The sequence below is a fragment of the Tasmannia lanceolata genome, unplaced genomic scaffold (genome assembly GCF_043159265.1).
Source record: "Tasmannia lanceolata isolate RefF3 unplaced genomic scaffold, GAP_Taslan_0.1 ptg000018l, whole genome shotgun sequence".
Lineage (NCBI taxonomy): Eukaryota > Viridiplantae > Streptophyta > Magnoliopsida > Canellales > Winteraceae > Tasmannia > Tasmannia lanceolata.
Genome location: NW_027518695.1, coordinates 917356 through 941333, shown reverse-complemented (window position 1 = coordinate 941333; position 23978 = coordinate 917356). Strand labels below are relative to the sequence as shown.

General features: G+C 39.5%; 1 protein-coding gene and 1 non-coding gene across 2 annotated transcripts in view; both read left to right on the top strand.

Annotated features, from left to right (window-relative positions):
• The first annotated feature begins 29 nt into the window (after nucleotides 1-29).
• Nucleotides 30-102, top strand: TRNAV-UAC (transfer RNA valine (anticodon UAC)). The gene has a single exon. It is a non-coding gene; the product is annotated as a tRNA-Val (tRNA).
• A 7493-nt stretch (nucleotides 103-7595) lies between these two features.
• Nucleotides 7596-23978, top strand: part of BIG (auxin transport protein (BIG)) — a 30336-nt gene continuing 13953 nt past the window's right edge. Inside the window, exons 1-6 of the mRNA XM_077358366.1 lie at nucleotides 7596-8018; nucleotides 8188-8294; nucleotides 16014-16179; nucleotides 16272-22351; nucleotides 22540-23157; nucleotides 23252-23432. Of these exons, the coding sequence (XP_077214481.1) occupies nucleotides 7775-8018; nucleotides 8188-8294; nucleotides 16014-16179; nucleotides 16272-22351; nucleotides 22540-23157; nucleotides 23252-23432 (7396 nt within the window). The 5' untranslated portion in view covers nucleotides 7596-7774. The remainder of the gene's footprint in view (nucleotides 8019-8187; nucleotides 8295-16013; nucleotides 16180-16271; nucleotides 22352-22539; nucleotides 23158-23251; nucleotides 23433-23978) is intronic.

Below are 23978 nucleotides of genomic sequence, written 5' to 3'. Positions count from 1 at the left end.
TTCATTTTGGAGAAAACTGACAGGAACAAGGTGCTGTGGTGTAGTGGTTATCACGTTAGTCTTACACACTAAAGGTCCTCAGTTCGAGCCTGGGCAGCATCATTTTGCCATTTTTTATATTCATTTAATATAATTTTTTTTTAATGTGGTATCGGCTCAAACAATCAAGTACTTCAGAAAAAACTCAGTTTGATCCACATTATCACATCATCCAAACCGTTCATTTGTTGTGCACAAACTAAATGAGCGCTGCCCCCGTTTGGCATTTCAACTAGGAAATGTTCCCCCACATATTAAACTCGTATTTTGTCATGTAGTCATTGATTTTGTGATTGCCTTTTTTTTCGCTTCATTCATCATTTAAAAAGAACAACTGCTTTGCAAAATTCTTCACCGCCTTCTTATCTAGGAGAAATTATATGGTGCCGGGCTGTGAAGTAAGTGTGGGTGGGTACCACCCTTGACATTAGATCCAACAGCAGACCACTATATTAAGAGCATGTTGTTGGATCAAATATCAAGGACGGTACCACCACAGTGGACTTTGCAGCATGACATTAAATCTCTCCTACCAAGTACTTCAACTTCGGATCATTCTATGGAGTTGGTCCTAAAGTAACATTAGGGCCCGTCCACAACATAGGACGATCCAAGCTGTCCATGGTTTGGATAATCCTATGGAGTTGGTCGTATAGTAACATTAAGGCCCCACCGATATTTTTTTCAAATTGAAGCGTACCGTCCACAACATAGCATGATCCGAGCCGTCCATGGTTTGGATCATCCTATGGTGTGGTTCGTACAGCAACATTAAGGCCCAATTTAGGCCCCACCCGTATTTTTGAAAATGAAGTGTACCGTCCAGACCATAGGATGATCCGAGCCGTCCATTTGATGGGCCATAACGTAAATAGGTTGTGTCCCCAAAATGGTTGGCACATCAAATGAATGGTTTGGATCATCCTGTGGTCGTACAGTAACATTAAGGCCCGTCCACAACATAGGATGATCCAAGCCGTCCATGGTTTGGATAATCCTATGGAGTTGGTCGTACACTAACATTAAGGCCCAAAGGTAGGCCCCACCGATATTTTTCAGATTGAAGCGTACCGTCCACAACATAGGATGATCCAAGCCATCCATGGTTTGGATCATCCTATGGTGTGGTTCGTACTAATTTAGGCCCCACCCATATTTTTGAAAATGAAGTGTACCGTCCAGACCATAGGACGATCTGAGCCGTCCATTTGATGGGCCACAATGTAAATAGGTTGTGCCCCAAAAATCATTTATGTAGGATGATCACAACCCTACAATCTATAGAGGTTGCATAAGATGTAGTTTCTATTTAGATCGGAGGGCTAGGATCAGCCTATGGAAATAATATTTTGGGACGCAACCTATTTACGTTTATGGCCATTCAAATGGACGGTTTGGATTATCCTATGGTGTGGTATGGGCGGGGCCTACGTTGTTCAAAGATGGGCCCACCATTCCACCAACTGTTTCTATTGGGCCCACCAACTGTTCCTGTTGTGTGTGTGGAGAGAGAGAGAGAGAGAGAGAGAGAGAGAGAGAGACCGGTCAAATTGTGGGAAAACGTTAGCCAGCCGTCAGGGGGGATATTGGCGCCCTAATTTAGAGGGAAATGGTATGATTTTCAATAACTTAGAGGTATATCATTGTAAATTGAAGGTCCCTCTGAATAGAAATTGTATATGATTTGCTCAAGTCGTCTTTTTTTTTGTGTGTGTAAAAGAAGTAGGAAATTTTAGAAATATTTTTTCTTTTTTAGAGAATTCGTGCAATCCAAAGAGGATCTAGCTCGTGTTCTACAGCGCTTCTCATTTTTTGGGTTTTCAAAGAGTATGAAATGGGCAGAACAGAATCGTGTGGAGCGACTCCGATTCATTCTAAAAGAATAAGTGCAAATCTTCTCCAAAAGTTACTCAAAGTCAGAAATGGGAGAAACAGGCAGAGCGGGTCTGCCGAACACCATTCTCCATTTTGTTTCATTCTTTGCAAAGAAATAAGCTACGAAAAGGATTAAAAACTGCAGCCTACTAAATAGTAGCCTAGAAACGGATGGTTAAAACTAAAGATTAATCAACCTTATCCTCGGGTGTGGAGGTTAATCAAAATTAGCCAAACATGGTTGCATTGGACAATGTTGTGGGGTCTATGCGAAAGCAAATATCCCACATCGGAAAAGTGAATGGGTGTGGGTGGGCTTATGAGGACTTGGCACCCTTCAATTAAACGCTAGCTTTTACGGGGGAGTTCTGCTCATGTCCCAACAGACTAATAATATAAACCCAAAATTGAATGTGTGTCTTAAACACACAGAGAGAGAGAGAGGTTAATTTACTGTAATGGAGTATTCAAGTTCTACGCATCACTTATGTGTTATACTTATAAAAGCCATATTAGATATGTTTCTCTTGTACCCTCGTGCTATTTCTAATCTAATTAGTCAAGAGGTTTTTCAATTGCGAACATTTGCACTTGCTAATAAAAGTAGCTACTGTGCCAAATTTGATTCCTCAAAAGCTACGAAATTTCATGAGAGCAATGTACATTCGGTTTGGATACAATGATTTTATAATCCAGGATTGTAACTTCCTGGATTTTATAAGCTGAAGTAAAACCCAGGTTTGAGTTTATATAATCCAGGTACTAGTTTGTAAAATCCATGATTTTAGGCTCCTGGATTATAAAATCCATGTATCCAAACGGTCCTTAGTGTAAGTATGAAACTGACAGTTATGTTTTTTTAAAAGAGTCGGACGAAGTAAGAATAAATGCTAAAACACCAAAGCTTATCAGACAAAACAATATAATATTCTTTTGCTAAATTCAATGGCTAGCAATGAAATCAAATCCCAGAGTTCAATGATATGGTTCGTGTCTTCTAGGAAGAATTGATAGGAGATCTTATGATAATTAAGCAGATTTTGTTTATTCAATGATACATTGAACAGGAAAAAGCAACTAGAACCACAATGTATGCTCATTTCCCCTAACGTTTTTCCTTTCAATCTTCATAATTCGCTTCTTGGTGAATTTCATTCCTATAGTTTCATGTCTTCTTGTCCATTTATCTGGCTATCTTTTTCCAGATATCTAAATGGTTAACTGAGAGGTTTTTCTGATTACCGGAATCTACAGATAAACCTCGGAGTGGAACAACAGTCCCGTGAAAATGGTGAAAGCTGACTGCAGGCATTTTTGGAAGCGTCGGGGTTGGAGGTTATCTCTTCTTTGTTGTAGATTCTGAATGCTTCTGTTTATCCATGCTCATCAAAATAATATATTTTTGTGTGAAATTTCTCATAAATAGTTTCATTTCCTACACTGTCCCTGTGTTTATTCTGCAGAGATCCCAAGAGTTGTGCTTTGGGTAATGGTTGAAATCATTTAAGTTGGAATGCAATCAATTTTTTTTTTTTTATTATTATTATTATTAGAGGATAGTGTTTCTGAGCTCGAGCGTCAAAAACTCATTTGGGCCCATGTTTTTTGGGGGGATCCAAAGCATTCATTTAAAAGGCTCTATCATGTATAAAAAATCAGGTCCATAGGATCATCCTAACCCTTCCATTTGTGGAGGGAAAAATGAACAGGCACCTGTTTCTCCACAAATCTGCCCATTTTTTCCTCCACAAATGGAAGGGTTAGGATGACCCAATGGAGCTTATTTTTGCGGACACTCTATCCATTATAGGGGTTGCCAAATGAATGCTTTGGATCCCCCAACAATGTGGGCCAACACTCGTATCTGAGCTCTAGCCATGGTTTGAAATTTCGGTTTCGGCATAAATTTCGGACCTAGCCAAAACTGAAATTTTGGCCGAAATTCGGTAAAGACACTCGAAATGTCGATTTTTTGGGCTGAAATTTCAACCAAAATTTTGGTAATGTCAGCTGAAATTTGGGAAAGGAATAAAAATTTAATATTTTTTTTTCCAAATTTCACCAAAAATGATGAAATTTTCGAAATTTTGGTCAAAATTTGGTACGTTTCGCCAATTTCAGTTTCGGAGAAATCCAAAAATTTTGATTTCAAACAAAATTTAAAACCATGGCTCTATCTCAGAAACACTATTATTATTATTACTACTACTACTACTACTACTTGGAATTATTTTTCTGGAACTTGGTTTTTATTTTTTATTGTTCTCTCAATGATCATACCTTACTGTAGTGCTTTCTTGTTGGCCTTGACTGTAATAATATCCTGATGCACCAACCATGTAGACTGTCCAACATTGTTTTGTTATTGGTGCTTGAATATAGCTAGGGGTGCAACTTGGGTCGGGCTCAACCCGAACCCGACAGGTTCAATCCGATTTTGGCTCGGGTTGGGTTGGCATTTTCTCGGGTTGGGCTGGGTCAGAGTTGGGAAAAAGCCAGCCCGATTTAATTTCGGGTTGGGTCAGGGTTGAGTCCTTGGCAACCCGACCAGACCAAACCTTACCTTTGTCCTCTAGTTTTCTCCTCTCTTTTTAGGTTTATGCTTTTTTTCCTTGTATTTTTCTATTTGGTCCGAGATGAACCTGACTCAACCCAACCCAACCCAACCCGACCCGATTTGGAGGCGGGTTGGGTTAGGGTTGACCATCCTCAACCCGAGGCTCGGGTTGGGTTAGGGTTGAGAGAATGCAATCTCGGGTTGGGTTAGGGTTGGCCTCAACCCGACCCGAGTTGCACCCCTTACTTGAATAGAAACTATAGAGATGGGCCCACTGTATTTCTCTCTTAAAATTCAAATGCTTAAAACCAAGGGCATGATTGGCAACTATGAGAAAAATCATGGAATATTTGTTTACCTAATGTAAGGCATGTGCAAAGAGGCAAGAGTGAGTGAGAGAGAGAGAGAGATATTTGCGGCGTGGTGAGTTAGGAGAGCACACGATGGGGTTGGAAAGCAGGGAAAACACAATATCAGGGCATTGGATAACTGATGACATTTACAGGTTCAACAAATTGACTTTGTGGAGGAAATTCTGATACAAAAGTACAAATTCAACGAGCAAATTCGAAGTCTAAAAGAGCGATGGGTCATGGCCTCATGGGGTAAGAATTTGGCATGATATATAGTGTGGCAAGACATCATTAGTGGAGATGTTCCCAAAGTTTTACAGGGCCGGTGACTATTGCTAAGGATGCATTCATAGTTGACTGCTAACATATGGTTGAGGGGAGGTTATCGTGGAACATCAGCTTCAGACAGAACTTTTTTGAGAAGGAGATTGTCCAGGTAGCCCCTCATTGATGGAGATATTGGCACCCTGCTATATAAAGAAGACTAGAGACGACGAACTGGCTGAGACTTTCAGTGTCAAATCATTTTACCACTACATTGCACATGAACCTCCTCCCTTCACATATAGCCAAAGTATGGGAGTATACCCGCTCCTCCCAAGGTATGTACATCTAACTGGACTCCTCTACTTAATAAGATTCTCATGGTAGACTATCTTAGAAATTGTGAGATGATCATTGCCGACTATTGTGCTTTCTGTGCTTTTTGAAGCCAGGTCCTAAGGAGATTTGGGAGCCACTACGATTTCTCAGTCGTTTGGAAGGTTGGCTCTTCGTTCCTTGGCCAGAAAATAGGATGAATTTTATAGAGTGGTGTTAATGGCTATGCCACGGGTGATATGGAGTGAAAGAAATGCTTGAGTATTTATTGGAGAATTTTATAGAGCGGTGCTACGCATTAACTATATCTTGGGTAAAGACCCTTCTAAGCTTCAGGTTCACCTCATGTTACGGTCTTGGGAGGGGGCGGAAAGAGGTTTGTATAAGTGGAGTGGGGTTCACATCCCTACGCCAAGCTAGGAACTCCTAGACCATGGTTTGTTGAGGTTAAACTTTATTGGCTAGCTCGAGCTTAGGTAAACTAGGGCCAACTGGGGTGGGCGACATTCTTAAGGATGAGAGGGGTGTAGGCAGCTTTCTCTGACCCAATTGGAATCACAAACTCAAATATTGAAGCTGGGGTTAGAGCAGTCTCATAAGGCATAAAGATTATTGAGAGCAGGGAGTCAGGTCGATGAAAGGGAGTCAGCCTTATCCTTGGAGATTCACACACATGTTGACTAGAGGGTGCATCTGTGATATCTGTTAATCTGATGTTGATTGGTTAACTCGGATGGAGGTTGAAAGGGATAGCCTCGCTATTTTTTATTTCTTGCCTCCTTGATGGTGTTTAGTTTGATGTTTTGTGTTGTTTCATCTGCTTTATGTTCTCTCATTTGGTATTAATCTCCTCTCTGATGAATATTTTACTACAAAAAAAATCAGTTTTTTTTTCTTTGTTTACCAACCCCAAGCTTGCTCTCCTCATTTGAGGCGTTCTCAAAATCTCTCTTCGACCCGCCCTCTCTACCCATCCCTCACCTGTGGTAAACAAATATACCATGTTTTTTTTTTGGGAAATGATAAATGCGCCCTTTTCATTACTTGGGATACCCAGATGAACTTTATCTATGTCTGCGTAGAAGCAGCTATACATTACATGGGAAGGATTAAAGGGACCTGATTGCCATTGTACACTGCACCTGGGTGTCCCAAGTAATGAAAAGGGGCGCATTTATCATTTCCCTTTTTTTCATGGTTGCCAACCATGCCCAAAATGTTAAAATGTAAGGACACTGAAGAATTGCCCCTCACACTCTCCATGGTAATATGCTAATGAACCACAAAACACATTCCTTGATTCCCTAAAATTTTTTTAGAGGGCTGCTAGCAAAACGGGATTTCGTATTGAAAAAGGGACCAAACCCTATGTTGTGACACACCCCCGCAGGAAGACAAGGAAGTGAGCTCAAATCCCCATAAAATGCAAAAATACTAAGGAAATGAGCAAATCGTTGTCAATTTCACCTTCGTCGTTATTTTCGTAACTAAATCTCGTTTGGGAAGTGTTATCCGTTTTTTATATCGAATCAAAGAAGCATTCCTTGATTTCATGGTAATTTATTGAATTGTAGAAGGCATTCAAAACATGACTTTGTTTCTTTCTTTTAATTTCTATCATTTAGCATTTTACTGCTTTGAACGAGAATTGATGGTTTAAGGACTTAGTTTCATGTGGATTGAGTTCTTCTCAATAAGATTTGGGCAGACTTATGATTGTTGTTCGGATCAGTGTATTCGATCAAGTAAATGGGGTCAAAAGTGTATTTAAGGATGGAGCATAAAAATTAATTTCTTTTTATTATAGATGTTCAGAGGGAAGGAACATATCCAAGGACGTACATTCGGAGTTTGTTAAGCTTTGGGCCATATTAAGTCCCAAATGAACATATGGCTACTCAACTTTTCCCATTCTAAAGAGTAAAGGGGCGGTGAAAATGAAGTCAAGAGGCGGAAAAGCAAGCAAAAGAAAAAATAGAAAGCTAATATTTGCAGCCTTTTATATTAGTACCCTCCACCCTTTCTTCTTAGTCGGGTTATTAGAAAATTTAAAATTAAGGGTGGAAGGTACCAGAAATCAGGGGTTGAAATATCAGAGAGAGAAAAAGAAAAGCTAAAGAGGGAAAAGCAAAAATAAGACAGTATAAATACATGAGACATGGCGTATAAAGAAAGCAGCCTAAACATTTTCTTTTCATTTTCATTTTCATTTTATTTCTCCTCTGAGTTCTCTAAATTCTCTTCTTAAACCTCTGCAAAATTCTCTGTAAATCTAGGGCGATTTTTAGGCCATTAGTCTCCATATCCGATCGAAGCCTCTACATGTACTGATCAAGACAAGCTTTCAGTCATGGCCGACGAGATCGCCAAAATCATCCAGCTTTTCCGCCAAGAAAAGTCTCCGAAAGATCTTTCAAAGAGATTTAGGTCAGATTCGGTTAAAACAGGCTTAAAGAGCTTGTATTCGATCCTCCAACGAGGAATCGAGGAGATCGGGGATGGAAAATTAGGGTTTGAGAGCTGGGACCGGTCTCAGATTCTAACAGTGGTCACGATTGCGAAATTCATTGTCTCTGCAACTCTTTCTCAATCAGGTATTCAATCCTTTTCGTTTTCTTTGTAAAATCTCCTTTTTTTTAATGATCAGAGGCAGTATCTTATTATTATTATTATTATTTTTAATTAGAAAGGTTTAGGGTTTTGTGCGGATTTGTGTACTTAATTATCTTGTTCTTGATGTTCTTATTTGATGATTATCAACAGTTGAGCATGCAGAACCGGTAATTGTTGCAATCATCGAACTGTCCTTGGAGTTCTGTACTTGTTATCTGGAGAGATCGGTGTTTGGCAAAGATGATTTGGATGTGCAGGTTTGACTATTTGAGATTTCTATGTGAATTACTTGTTTTTTGAAATGGATGTGAATTACTCGTTCGAGAGAAGTTTTAAGAATTTCTATTTATTGTGATGAATCACAACTTTTTTTTTCTGAGAATCCAGCAATTATGGGACCTAGTATCACACTTAGAGTTTCGTTCGTTTGGTTTATTCTAGTGAAATACTTCATTTTTTAAATGATACTGAGATACCTATTTTAGGTATGCCAATTGGCATTTCTTTAAACATTGCAATGCAGGTCTATCGCAATGTGCATGCGTAGAGACATTTTCATAAGTTAGACATTTGTATACATGGGTCTTTGTTTTAAATCGATAAACCAATTTTGCTGTGGTCATCTAGAGATTTCATGAAGACATACTTTATGTCTGGTAGTCTAACACATCAGAAGACTCGGAACTTCATGCATCGTAAGCTGGAATTGTTGTTATCACACTATTTGTTGTAAACCAATAATAAAATTGGAATGTATAGAAGAATTGTTAATGAGATTTAAGTATGATTAATAAAGTTGAAACTTGTTCCACAACCCGGAACAAAAGAGTAAGAGTACCGTGTATATAAACAAAATGACAATTTTTTTGAAAGGTATAAACAAAATGACAATCTTGAAAGAAATCAAATGAGGAAGTGAGGTACGGTTTACCGAATCTCCTTAAAGCGATTTGTTCCTGCCTACGGTGATGAACAATGCTTCCCAAGATACAACACTTCCAACCAGGCTTGATTAGCACTATCAAACTTGGACGCAATCGAAATTTACTTGGATCAACATACTCAGAGAAAAATTTTGATTTGATATAAAAAAGATGATCAAAATAGTTTTCTTCAAAGAATAACTCTTTCTGGAGAGGGAAAACCGTACCTTGGATGAGAAATTCGTTCGCTATTTATAAAAAACAAATGGACATGTCTTCACCAAAAAACTGTTGGAATTTGTAACTATCAGGAAATGAATGGAGAATTTGTAACTGTCAGGAAATGAATGGACATGAGCCATTAAATCACTTCAAGTTACAACAGAATGATTACTTAGGATATAATCTATTTCGCTGTCTACAGCTTCTTTCCAGAAAGGAGCATCTGGAGTTGACATAGCCTCTTTAAATGTTTGAGGTTCACTTTCCAACATGTATGTTAGAAATTCAGGACCAAAGGACTTTTCAGTTCTTGATCTCTTGCTCCTTCGAAGTTCGGGCTCATTTGCCTCGACTTCCTCATTCTCAGAATTAGATTCTTTTGATCTTTTATGAGAAAGTTCCCCTTGATCTTTCTTTGCAGAATATATATCCTCAAAGAGTTCAGCATCTCTTGTTTCCATGATTGTATTAACATGAATATTGCTTATTTCAGATTTGTGAACAAAAAATCTGTAAGCATTGCTATTTTGAGCATAGCCGATGAAAATACAATCAACAGTCTTAGGGCCCAGACGAATCTGTTTTGGAGGAGGGACTGCTACTTTTGCAAGACACCCCCACACTTTTAAAAGTTAAGGGATGGAGCCCTACCTTTCCATAACTCATATGGAATTTTACATGTTTTCCTGTGGGGCACTCTATTAAGAATACTGTTTGTAGTTTGTACTGCTTCCCCCCCATAAGTTCTGAGGTAAACCCGAACTCATAAGCATGGCATTGACTATCTCTTTTAATGTTCGGTTCTTTCGTTCAGCAACACTATTTTGTTGCGGAGTGTATGGTGCAGTAGTTTGGTGAATTATTCCTAAATTTGCACATACTTTCTCAAATTCAGAAGACTCATATTCTCCTCCTCTATCAGACCTAAGCACCTTGATCTTTTTATCAAGTTGAGTCGCAACCTCATTTTTATACTTGATAAACGTGCTTAAAGCCTCATCTTTGTTAGTTAACAAATAAACGTAGTAAAATCGAGTACAATCATCTACAAGCGTGATGAAGTACTTCTTTCTACCTCTACTTTGCACAAACTTTAAATCACATAGATTACTATGGATTAGTTGTAGAGGTTCAGATTTCCTTTCAATTGAGTTGAAAGGTTTCTTAGCAAACTTAGCTTCAACACAAATTTTACACTTGTATTCGGTTGGCTATCTTTTTCATAGTTCCATAATTTACATGCCCTAATCTACCATGCCATAGAAAAGGAAATACAACCATGTAAACTGAATTTTTATCTTTATTGAAAATAGAATTTGGGTACATAAACTTGTTCGTAAACAACCACATTGGCTTTGGACAAATCACCACATAAGTACCCCTTCCCCACGTACATCCCCACCTTAGAGAGTACAAATTTGCCAAATTCAAATACAATTTTGAACCCCTTCTTGACAAGTATGGGGCCAGAAATTAGATTCTTCCTTATTTTTGGAACATGCAACACATTCTTCAAGGTAAGCTCCTTTCCAGAAGTAAACTTCAGGACCACGCTTCCCTTTCTAACAATGTTTGCTGAATCAGAGTTCGCCATGTAAACCTTCTATCCTTCTTCAGCCTCTTTATAGGATGAGAACAAGTGTTTATCGACACAAATGTGATTTGCGGCACCGGTATCGACAAACCAGTCCTTGGTGTTAGACACCAAGCATACTTCTAACATCACCATAACAACAAACTTCTCATCATCTTCTTGCTCAGTCAGATTTGCTTATTTGGATTATTTGCCCTTGCCCTGTTTCGGATGCTTTCTGCAATCTTTAGCCCGGTGGCCAGGCTTGTTACAGACGTAACAATTGCCTTGGAACTTCTTCTTCTGTCTTGGCCAAGCCTCTTCCTCTTCACATCATTTTTGGGTTTGCAAGATTCAACAATGTTTGCCTTTGGTTCTTTATAAGGGTTTGTTGCCCTCTTGTTATCTTCTTCGATTCTCAACCGAAGAATGAGATCTTCTAGATTCATCTCCATGCGCTTGTGCTTCAAGTAATTCTTGAAGTCTAACCAAGCAGATGGCAGCTTCTCAATCCCAACCGTCACTTGAAATGACTCACTCAAAGTTATTTTCTCAGCATGGATGTCATGCAAAATGATTTGCAAATCTTGAACTTGACTAATGACTGATTTTTAATCAACCATCTTGAAGTCCAGAAATTTGGCAACGATATGCTTCTTTGTGCCAGCATCCTCGGTTTTGTATTTCTTCTCCAAGGACTCCCACAATTGCTTGGCTGTTTCAAAACTGCTATAAACAGCATATGAATTGTTAGCCAAACAATTGAGAATGTAGTTACGGCCATGGTTTTAAATTTCGACTGAAATCCGAAAAATCGGATTTCGGTGGAGACCGACACCTAAATCAATCAAAACCAAAACGGTCATTTATTTCGGCCGAAATTTTGGGTTTTCCAAAATTTGACCCAAAATATCTGTTTTTTTAATATTAATTTAATATTTCACCGAAATTTTGACCGAAATTTAATAATGAATAAAATATTGTTTTCGGGTTTTGTACCAGATTTCAACCGGAATTTCGAAATTTCAAGGTCCGAAACCGGCACCGAAACTGAAATTTTAAACCTTGGTTACGGCAAAGGAAATCACCATGTTTCCAAGCCTCCAGGCCGCAAGCGTTGTGACATCATGCTCATTAGGAGACAATATCGGGGCACACCTCCGACAAAAACTTCACAAGGTTCAGAGTGGTCAGATAGAAGTACATTTTATGTTGCCACTATTTGAACCCAACGCCAGTAAATTTTTCTGGCTTCTCATTTGGTGGATTTGGCATCACCACACGAGGAATGGTTTGTGGAACCATCCCTCCAACAGCAGAACCAAAAGGCATAAAACCTGTATTGGTAAAACCAATTCCGGGTCCAAAAGCCGTGCGGCTTGAACCCGCGCCACCATTTGTGGTCTCAGTATGAAGACTTGTAGCATTAGTTGCATTGTTACCAGGCGCTCCATTGTTGTTGGCCGGATTGACCACTGGAACACTTCCATTATTTGCAAATGTCCTCTCCGACATTCAAGTTCTGGATATCCGGCAAGTCATCAAAGATTCCCGCCATTTCAATTCTCCTATAAACCTAACAAACAGTTAGAACAAAATCGCTTTAAGAATGTTGTTATCACACTATTTGTTGTAAACCAATAATAAAATTGGAATGTACAGAAGAATTGTTAATGAGATTTAAGTATGATTAATAAAGTTGAAACTTGTTCCACAACCCGGAACAAAAGAGTAAGAGTACCATGTATACAAACAAAATGACAATCTTGAAAGAAATCAAATAAGGAAGTGAGGTAGGTTTACCGAATCTCCTTAAAGCAATTTGTTGCTGCCTACGGTGCTTTGCAGATAATGAACAATGCTTCCCAAGATACAACACTTTCAACCAGGCTTGATTAGCACTATCAAACTTGGATGCAATCAAAATTTACTTGGATCAACTAACTCAGAGAAAATTTTGATTTGATAGAAAAAAAATGATCAAAATAATTTTCTTTCAGAGAATAACTCTTTCTGCGGAAGGAAAACCGTACCTTGGATGAGAAATTCGTTTGCTATTTATAGAAAACGAATGGACATGTCTCCACCATAAAACTGTTGGAATTTGTAACTGTCAGGAAATGAATGGAGAATTTGTAACTATCAGGAAATGAATGGAGAATTTGTAACTGTCAGAAATGAATGGAGAATTTGTAACTGTAAGAAATGAATGGACATGAGCCATTAAACCACTTCAAGTTACAACAGGAATTGCTAGTGCTTTTTCGATTATACTCTGGGGTAAGTAACACAGCTCCTATGTTCCATGATATCTCTTGATGCTTAGGCAATATTGGGATGTTTTCAGTGACAATTTGGGTACATCTGGAAGTCTCCAAGTAGTTCACATAGCTAGGCATTAATGCACTTACTGATACTCTTCCTGAAGTATTGATGGTGAAGTTTCAGTGAAAATGATATACAGGTTTCAGTTGTGTCAGTTGTCAAACTTTACTTGTCTGAAACATAGAAGATTCTTGTAGTATAGACATTTTTATTTAAATGTCACAATATAATTGGTTTGTGCAACCCCTTTGTAAATTTGTGTATTTTAGTCATTGTTGATTTCAAAAAACATCAAACTAGTGCTCCATAATTTGCATGTCTAGAAATGTCAAACCTGGTCTCTAGGGTTTTATAGATGATGGATGTTGACATCAAGTTGGAATAGAAAATGATCCACTGTTATAACAAAATACTTGACAAAGGAATATGAATAAATGGCAATTCGGCATTGGAAAGGTACAAATCAATGCTCTATTGGATTGGGTCGTTAAATTGTTAGAGGGTCTGGATTGGATTGAATCATAAGTCAGACCGGTCAATCCAGGCTCCGCCTAGAGTATGTACTTTTGGGTGGGCGGCCTTATTGGAATGTATCCAGATGGTGGACTGTCTAAGGGAGTGGAAGATTTTGATAGTTGACCATTGTACTATATGTATGGAAGCGGGGGAGACTACCATATTTTCATTCACTGCAAAGTAGCGAGGGAGGTGTGGAGTAAAATCGTATTTGGTATTGCTTGGGTTTTCCTAGCCAATCTAATGAATGTCTTTCTTAGTCGGTCTGATGCACCTTGGAAGAAAAAAGAAAAGATATTGTGGAATGTATCTTTCTTAGCTACTATTTGGGTACTATGGAAAGAACGGAATACTAGAGTATTCAAAAGCCACTCCAAGGGTTTCCTTTTCCTGGATTGGAAAGTAGTGGCCATGGTTGTTTCTTTGGTTAAAAGTCTGCCAGGCTTTAGATTTGTATCAGCTTATGACCCGTGGAATGGATGGAGGAAGTATGTCCATGAGTGAGAGCCTCTAGTATTGAAATTCAACTTCGATGGATCTAGCTATGGAAACCCCGATCCTGTTCGAGTGTTTTTTTTTTTGGGTTGGGGGGGGGGGGGGGGGGGGGGTGGGATCTAAGAAATGAACAAGGGGGAGTGATTAGGGCTTTTGCAGGTCCAATTGGTATTGTAGACTCAAATGAAGCTGAGGTTCAAGCGGTGTATCAAGGTTTAAATTGATTGATGAGAGTTGTCTTCATAAAGTGATCATTGAAGGAGATTCCATGAATGTGATCTGTTGGCTTAAAGGTCTCCACCCATGTCCTTGGAGATCTGCTAAGTACTTTGATGAAATTCAGGATTGGGTGGGGGACACATCAATCATTTTTCAGCATGTGCGGCATTCCGCAAATGGAGTGGCTTATAGGCTAGATAGAGGAGTCGAGAAGGAAGATTTGGAGCTTTATGATTTTCATCCCCCTTGACCTAGAAGCATAAATCTTCCCTCAGGGTGTCGCTCCCGCCTCGGAACTTCGATTCAGCGCTCCTTGGGAAGGAGCTTCCAGTGAGCGCGATCCCGAAGAGATGGAAACTGCTCTCCCAACCTACTCCTATTACTCCATTAGTACCACCATCACCAACTTACTTGCGTCAAGCTCCTTTAATTGTTCAAGGTACTTCATTGGAACGAGCACAGATGCATCTTCGGAAAGCATGAGGAAAGGGCATGAAAATGAAGACAGTTAGAAATTACGACTTTTGGATGTACTTAAATTTTGAAAGATTTATATTAGAAATTATTAGTTTATGATGTACTTGAATTTTGAAAAACATTTGATGAAGATATTAAATTAACACTTCTACGACGCTCCCAACCTTAGACTCTTCTAGACCCCAAGCTTCCCCACCCCCGCTCCCACTTCGTGCTTCTATGCCCTTGACTCATTTTTGTTTTATTGTACCATATTATTTTCCTTCTTTCTTTGTATTTGACCATCTCGGTCCTTTTTTAATGAATTTTATTGCCATTCAAACAAAAAAGAAAGCAAGAGTTTTCTATGCATCGTGAGCACAATTGTCCTATGGGTCAGCTTATCCCATATATAGTTAACCTGAGTCTAACTCTTCAAGTTATGCCAATTTCTATGGTGTTTTTGTACTCATGTAGACACTGGTAAATTGCACATTGCCATAGGGATATCGAATTATATTTTTGATCTCATAAGTCATAAGTATGGTTCTTTTTGTGAAATCTTAACAGAAATTTTGTCAATAGTGAAAAAGAAAAAGAAAACACATGGGGATGAGGTGTCCCTAACAGTGTGATGCATTTATAATAGAGCGCCCGAAACAGCATATACATCATAGTAATAGCCGTAACCGTAAGCGTAAAATTTATGGGTAATATATCGTTCTGATTGATCCATTTGAGCTCAAATTGAGACTGTATTGACTATTGAGTATTGTCTGAGCCTGATTTGTTTTCTATGTCTGACTTGATGACCTGACTTGATTTGCCAACTTAGGACTTTCGTAGGATGAACTTGTGCATTAATTTATGCAGGTCTGTATTGATGCATCACGCGCATCTAGTGTTGGTTGCTGTGTCTGGGTTTCTTCTATCCTTTTGTGCCACACTTACCTGATAATTGTGCTGCATAGATACTAAATCTCTTCTAGTGAGTGTATACCTTTGCTTAGATTAGTTTTGTGTCAGAATTACGATACTTGGTCTCTGGAAGCTTATGAATCTAGAAGTTATTATACTGCTCTCTCATAAGCACTGCATGCAATTTTGATTTATCATTTGAATGTAATTATTACTTTTATGGGGCCAATAGCACGCTTTTATCAATGATACTATCTTCATGTTCATTTTTTTTATGGATCGTCCTCAGGGTTGCTTATAGTTTCTCACAGTTATGGTGCTACTTACAGAATAGCATGGTTCAGCTTCTGGAAATTGCTTTAGGTGATGGAATGGATGAAGAATTTGATGCAGCATACAATTGTACCATAAGTACCCTTGTAGTGTCTTTGCCAATTATTCCAACTGAACCAGGAGTTGTGAATTTGGACGAGCACATCAAATGTAATATGCAAGGTAGTACTGTTTGCTTACAAAAGTTAGCTTGTGTTTACTTTTGGCTTCCTCTTTCATTCTGACATCTGAGTTATATTTCTTTTCATGAAAAGGAACCAGTTGCTTGAAGGATGTGAAGCCTATGGAAAGGGTTCTAATAACTTTGGCTTCTGAGTGTCTGCAACCTGATACTCAGGTTAAACATTTTAGTGAACTTGCACTTCGACAGGATTTGAATAGCATGATCTCTCTATCACAGCATTGGGCAGTTGTTCATGTGAGGTGCATGCATCGCCTCATTATGCTCTGTAAGGGACTAGTTCAGATACCTAAGTTGGTCGAAGAACAGAGAGAAGATGCAGAGTTTCACTCGAGATTGTCATTCAATTTAAGGATTTTGAAGTTACTTGTAAATCTTGCAAAGGACATTCCATATGTTGCATATGATGCTGATTTGTTACATTCCGTCGCTTGCTTTTCTGACATATTGCCGAACTTATTCAAAGCCAAGTTTGAGTTTGTTAACCATGGTTCCGGTACAGCCGAGGTTGGCTTTGATAGCCTCTTGCTTATGCTGTTGGAAGAATTTCTTCAGTTTGTGCAAGTTGTTTTCTGTGATGGTAACATCTTTCAGAATATCCAGATGTTTATTATTGCTTCCATGCTTGACATATTTGATGCCGATGTATGGAGGTATGACAAAACCATTGGTAGCCAGCAGCCCCCATTGGTTTACTCTCCTCGAATTGTTATGTATCTATTAAAGCTTGTTGGGAATGTGAAAACTTGGACATCTCAGCCTCTTAATTGGAAGGAGAAATTGAATATAGATCCTGCTGAGACTAGTTCTCCCTCATGCCATATTCGTTCTGAGAAGGTTTCTTTGCTTAAGAACTACACATGTGAGGAGCATTTGAAAATTATATTCCTTAAATCAAATCAATGGCTGGATAATTTAGTGCATCTTGTTTATTTCCTTCATTCAGAAGGGGTAAAGTTGAGGCCAAAAGTTGAAAAATCACGTCCAAGTTGTGCAAAAACTGGTGGTGCATCAGACGTGGACATTGCAGTTAGCCAAGAAGATGAGGCCCTCTTCGGAGACCTCTTTTTGGAAGCTGGTCGCCCGGTGGGATTAACAGATGGGAATGACCAACAAGCTGTTGCAGTTAATGCTATCTCAAACTGTTGCAATACACCTATTCAAGCAGCAGCTGAACTGTTGAGCTTTCTGAAAGACTGTATCTTTTCCCCTGAATGGCATCGTGTTGTTTTTGAGGATGCCTGCAATAAACTTAGTGAGAACCATATTAACTTGCTTCTCTCAGTACTTCTCTGCCAATCTTGTTTGCCCGATGAAAAGATTTCCGAAAGTGGTGCCGCGTTATCCTCTCAGCCGAAGCTTGGGCATATTAATGAGGTCTGCTTTGAACTGTTGCGCAGCCTGCTCATGAACCGTGCTTTGTCCAGTTCTCTTGAAGAACACCTTGTCAATCAAGTTCTGAAGATAGAAGATGGCATATTTATCTACAATGATCTTACCCTTGCTTTGTTAGCCCATGCTCTTGTCTACAAAATGGGTTTCACTGGTAGCCATTTAAGAACAAAAGTTTATGAAGGATATGTTCACTTCATCCTTGAAAAGGCAAAGAATATCTGTTCAAAATGCCCCAGCCTGAAGGACTTTCTTGCATCCCTTCCTTGTACTTTTCACATAGAAGTTCTTCTTATGGCATTCCATTTGTCCACTGAGGCCGACAAAGCTACTCTAGCAAACCTTTTGTTTTCTTCTCTTAAAGCAATAGATTCTCCTCCAGCTGGATTTAACATCATGCAACTGTCATGCTGGTCTTTGTTAGTTTCAAGGCTGGTTTTGGTGCTGAATCATATGATCTCTTACCCTTCTACATGCCCATCGTGGTTACTTTTACATTTGAGATCCAAATTGAGGGAAGCCCCATCTTGGTCAAATCTTTCACATTCCACCAACGAACATCTTTCATCATGGGCATCCACTGTTATAGAGAATATTATGGGTGAATGGATCAAAGAACAGCCGGTCTTTGGTAGCCTGCTTCAACAATTGATTGATGTTGCTCCCCTTTCTGCTACAGTGTGTAGAGATGACCGAGCCTTTCAATGCTTAGGTTTGAACTGGGATGAATTACGTGCCTCTTTTTCATTGATCCTGGGCTTCTGGGGAGGTAAGAAAGCTGAGACAGTGGAAGACCTTATACTTGAAAGATACATCTTTATTCTTTGTTGGGATACTTGTATTAAATCTGCATCATGTCAACAACCTCCTTTGGGAGGAAACTTGCAGATTCTTGATGTATCAGATGTGGAATATTTCTTCCATTTTAGCCATGTTCTGGTAGGCAGTGTGAGTGCTATGTCCACTGATGTTAAATTCCCAGAAGTCATTATTAGTGGGCTTCAACAGTTGAGCTCTTTCCATGTGTCTTATGACTTAGAGGAACAAGGGTGGGATTTTTTAAGGAAAGGACAGTGGCTTTCTCTAGTGCTTTCTTTGCTTCATGCAGGTGTTTGGGGATTTTCTTTGAAGAATGCAATCCCTGGAGTGGAGCCGTTGTGGGCTGAAGACACATCTAAGGGTAATGATTTTTTGGCTCTTGCTGAAAATGTGGTTACTGATTTATTTCAGGGTGAGCAAGTTGCATGGCTACTCAAGGCACTCTCATCTTTGTTGAAGAGTTACTTGCAGATTCTTCAAGCAGCTTTTATTTCTACACTAGGTCATGGTAAACGCTATGCCGATGGGTTTTCTCCTCTGCTACTTCTTAAACATACAGGATTTGACAAATTCCCTCAGAGTGAGTTGCTTGAGAAGAGTGGATCTAATTCTCTACTGAAATCTGTCTATGGTGTCTTGCCAAAGTTGGATGATATTGTTTCCAAAGAAGACACAGGAAACACTACACAAGCCTTTTTGAGATGTTTGTTGCATGGTTTTCCAGTGCTTCTTGGAACTTCCAGTGCAGTTCTTGGTTCTTGTATCCTTATCATACAGGGGATCATTTGCACTCTTGATGCTCTCGTCAAAGTTAAAGATACAGGAAGGGTTACTCTTATAGAGACTGAGGTATTGCACGAGCTTCTTGATTCAGTGATGGCCATTAAATGTGATAAAATCTTTCAATCCATACATGGAAAATGTGAGGCTATTTATATTAATTTGAGTGCATGTACGAAGGAGAGGCTGGATTACAGTTATCTGTTTGTGATGAAGCACCTGGAAGGCTTTTTAACAGATATCAATTCCAGAGAGGTAATTGACAGTGAGATCCATGAAATCGTAGTTACTAGTGCTGTTGATTTTATAGAGGGTCTCAGGAACGACCCTTCAAGAGTTGGCATTTTCAAATTTTATGTGGGTGCTGAAGTAGACATGTGTGAACAAGAGAAGGAGCTTTATGGTGGACAGCGTGGTAATCTGTTGGTTCTCATCAATGCATTGGACAATTGCTACTCAGAACCGGTTAATTTAAAGGTTCTTAACTTTTTTGTCGATCTTGTAACTGGCGAGATTTGTCCCGGCCTCAAGGAAGAGATGCAAAAGAAATTCCTCGGAATGGAATTGTCATGCTTATCCGAGTGGCTAAAGAAGAGACTCTTAGGATGCATGGAAGAAACTTCAGGGGCAGTCACACATGTAAAAGGATGTTCTGTTTCACTTAGAGAATCAACCATGAACTTCGTTTTATGCCTTCTGTCCCCGCCTTCTGTGATGCAATCGAGAGCACTCCAAAACCACATTATTGATGCCCTGCTTTTGCCTCTTGACAATGCATTTATGTTGTATGATATTCATACAGCCAAAGCCTATTTCAATTATATAGTCCAACTTTCAAATGGAGAGCCTTCTATGAAGCAACTTTTGGAGAGGAATGTGATGTTAATGGAGAAATTGGTATGTGATGAGGGCCTTCTTCAAGGGCTGAAGTTCCTCTTTGGCTTTCTTGGGGCCGTTTTGAATGCTTGTGGGGCCAATAAGAATGTCTTGGATAAGCTTTCAGGAAAGCATTGGTCAAGCAATAGCTCTGGGACAGGATCTGCTGTTTCTAGACCGGTTGGTTTAAGAAAAAATTCTGAGACTTTGGTCCTTCCTTCCAATCAGGAAAGCGGTTCTACATCTCTTGATTGCGATGCAATGTCTGTAGATGACGATGAAGATGATGGTACATCTGATGGGGAGTTGGCAAGTGTGGACAAGGATGATGATGATGATAGCAACAGTGAAAAGGCACTCGCATCTAAAGTTTGTACATTTACATCCAGCGGCAGCAATTTCATGGAACAGCACTGGTATTTTTGTTATACTTGTGATCTAATTGTTTCTAAAGGCTGTTGCTCTGTTTGTGCCAAGGTTTGCCATCGAGGTCATCGTGTTGTCTATTCTCGTTCAAGTCGCTTTTTCTGTGACTGTGGGGCAGGGGGGGTCAGGGGAAGCAGTTGTCAGTGCCTGAAGCCTCGGAAGTTCACCGGAGGTAACAGTGATCCCATCCGTAGTCCTGGCAATTTTCAGTCTTTTCTGCCTTTCTCAGATGATGGAGATCAACCACCAGATAGTGATTCTGATCTGGATGATGATTATGTTGATGTTGAAAACTCCTTCAAGTTGTCTATTCCAACAGAGGTGCAAGAGGCCATCCCATCGTTACTCGTCGAACTTGATGTAGAGGGCCGGGTGCTTGAACTTTGTAATAAACTACTCCCATTCGTAACTAGCAGAAGAGACTCAAACCTTTCAAAAGATAAGAACATACTCTTGGGTGAAGATAAGCTGCTTTCATTCAGTGTTGATCTCCTGCAATTGAAAAAGGCATACAAGAGTGGATCATTAGACCTGAAGATAAAGGCTGATTATTCAAATGCCAAGGAGCTTAAATCCCATATAACTAGTGGTTCTCTCATCAAATCCTTACTCAGCATCAGTATTCGAGGTAGAGTTGCAGCTGGAGAGGGTGACAAAGTTGCTATATTCGATGTGGACCAGCTAATTGGACATCCTAGTGTTGCACCTGTGACAGCTGATAAAACCAATGTCAAGCCTCTCTCCAAGAATATTGTTCGCTTTGAGATTGTTCATCTTATATTCAACCCTGTCGTAGAAAATTACCTCGCTGTAGCTGGCTATGAGGAATGTCAGGTTCTGACTGTGAATCCACGTGGTGAAGTGACTGACCGTCTTGCCATCGAACTTGCTCTGCAAGGTGCGTATATTCGACGCGTGGATTGGGTTCCAGGTTCTCAGGTTCAACTAATGGTGGTCACAAATAGGTTTGTGAAGATTTATGACTTGTCCCAGGATAACATTAGTCCGATACACTACTTTACGTTGCCAGATGATTTGATTGTGGATGCAACACTTGTTGTGGCTCCTCATGGGAAGATGTTTCTTCTCGTTCTGTCAGAACTTGGTTGCTTATACAGGCTACAATTATCAATGGAGGGTGATGTTGGGGCCAAGCCATTGAAAGAAATCATCCCGGTTCAGGGTAAAGATATGCAGTCAAGAGGCCAATCTTTGTATTTTTCATCAACTTACAGATTACTTTTCTTATCCTATCATGATGGAACTACCTTGATTGGACGCTTGGATGCCAATGCAACATCTCTTACTGAGATATCTGCGGTGTTTGAGGATGAGCAAGATGGTAAACTGAGGCCTGCTGGGTTGCATCATTGGAAAGAGTTGCTAGTTGGTAGCGGGATCTTTGTGTGCTTCTCAAGTCTTAAATCAAATGCTGTACTTACCATTTCTATGGGTCCTCATGAGTTACTTGCACAGAATATGCGTGGTACAGTAGGCTCAGCAGTGTCTTTGGTTGGAATAACCTCATACAAGCCTTTATCCAAAGATAGGATACAGTGTCTTGTTTTACATGATGATGGCAGTCTTCAGATATTCTCACAGATTCCCCTCGGAACTGATAATGCTACCAATGCGACTTCAGAACAAGTGAAGAAGTTAGGATCTGGTATTCTTAGTAATAGAGCTTATGCTGGCCTAAACCCAGTGTTTCCACTTGATTTTTTTGAGAAAACAGTTTGCATTACGGCAGATGTGAAACTGAGCGGTGATGCTATCAGAAACAGTGACTCTGAAGGAACCAAACAAAGCTTGGCGTCAGATGATGGCTTTTTAGAGAGCCCCAGCCCTATGGGGTTTAAGGTAGCATTATTTCTGAGCAGCTATCTGCTATCATGTCGTGCTACACTTCTAGTGTACTTCTGTTGGTCTTTGTTCACATTCTGCTTTTCAATGTATTCTGTCTAGTAGGATTTGTTTGTTATGTTTTTCTTATGAATGGCTTTGTTTTGAAATGTGAACTTGATGTTTTTTGTATCTGCTTCTCTCAGGTAACAGTATCGAATTCAAATCCTGATATTGTTATGGTTGGTTTCCGTATACATGTGGGTAATACATCAATTAGCCATATACCTTCTGATATTTCCATCTTCCAAAGGGTAATCAAGCTCGATGAAGGCATGCGGTCATGGTATGATATTCCCTTTACTGTTGCCGAATCACTTCTTGCGGACGAAGAGTTTACAATCTCTGTCGGCCCAAGCTTCAATGCGTCTGCTTTGCCTAGAATAGATTCATTGGAAGTTTATGGCCGAGCTAAGGATGAATTTGGTTGGAAGGAGAAAATGGACGCAGTGCTGGATTTGGAAGCGCACGTGCTTGTTTGTAGTTCTGGGAGAGCAGGGGCTGGAAAGAAGGGTCGCTCCATGCAAACTGCTCCAATTCAGGAGGAGGTGGTAGCAGATGGGCTCAAGCTTTTATCCAGATTCTATTCATTGTGCAGGTCACACACCTGTTCAGAAATTGATGACGTAAAATTGGAGCTGAGTAATCTGAAATGCAAGAAGCTATTGGAGACTATATTTGAAAGTGACAGGGAGCCATTATTGCAGTCTGCTGCTTGCCATGTTCTTCAGGCTGTATTCCCGAAGAGGGAGATTTACTATCATGTAACCACCCTATGCTCACGTTCATTATGATTAGCTTAGGCTGCCTTTATATGCCTTTTGTTCTGCTCATACTAATTTGAAGTATTTTTCTCAGGTGAAAGATACCATGCGTCTCCTTGGGGTCATAAGTTCATCCCCAGTGCTTGCTTCTAGGTTAGGAGTTGGTGGGGCAACAGCAGGGTGGGTGATTCAAGAGTTTACAGCCCAAATGCGTGCTGTGTCAAAGATTGCATTGCACCGCAGAGCGAACATGGCTACTTTTCTGGATACTCATGGTATTTTTCCTGAGGCCTCATGTTATTTTTACTGTGGCTTTGGAGTAGGATTGTCTCTCTGTAGTAGTTATATTGGTATTTTTATTTTATTTTGAATGGCTATGTTGGTATTTTTATTATTTGAGTCTATACATCTTTCTCTAGTAGTTATGTTGGTATTCTTATTTTATTTTTGAATGGCTATTCTATACCCTTACTGCTTTCTTCCTAGTTTGAGTCATGTGTTTCCTTCTTTCTTTCTTTTTCATCTTGCAAATTCATTTGCTCTTTGGTTGTTTGGGTTTCACTTCTCATTGCTTTGGTGCCTGACCTTGCATGTTTGAATGATTTTTTCTAAAAGTTTTGATATTTGTTTCTTCGAATGGGTAATTATGATATATCTATAAAACCACTCATGGTCCACTTATTTGTGTTTTTGGGTTGGGGAAATTCTGTGCACTTTTTACCGTGTACTTTTATGAACAGTAGAGCATTATATACGTACATGTTATTTTCGTTGCCTTTTCTTCACAGTATAATATCATGGCTCTTTATTTTCCATTCTGG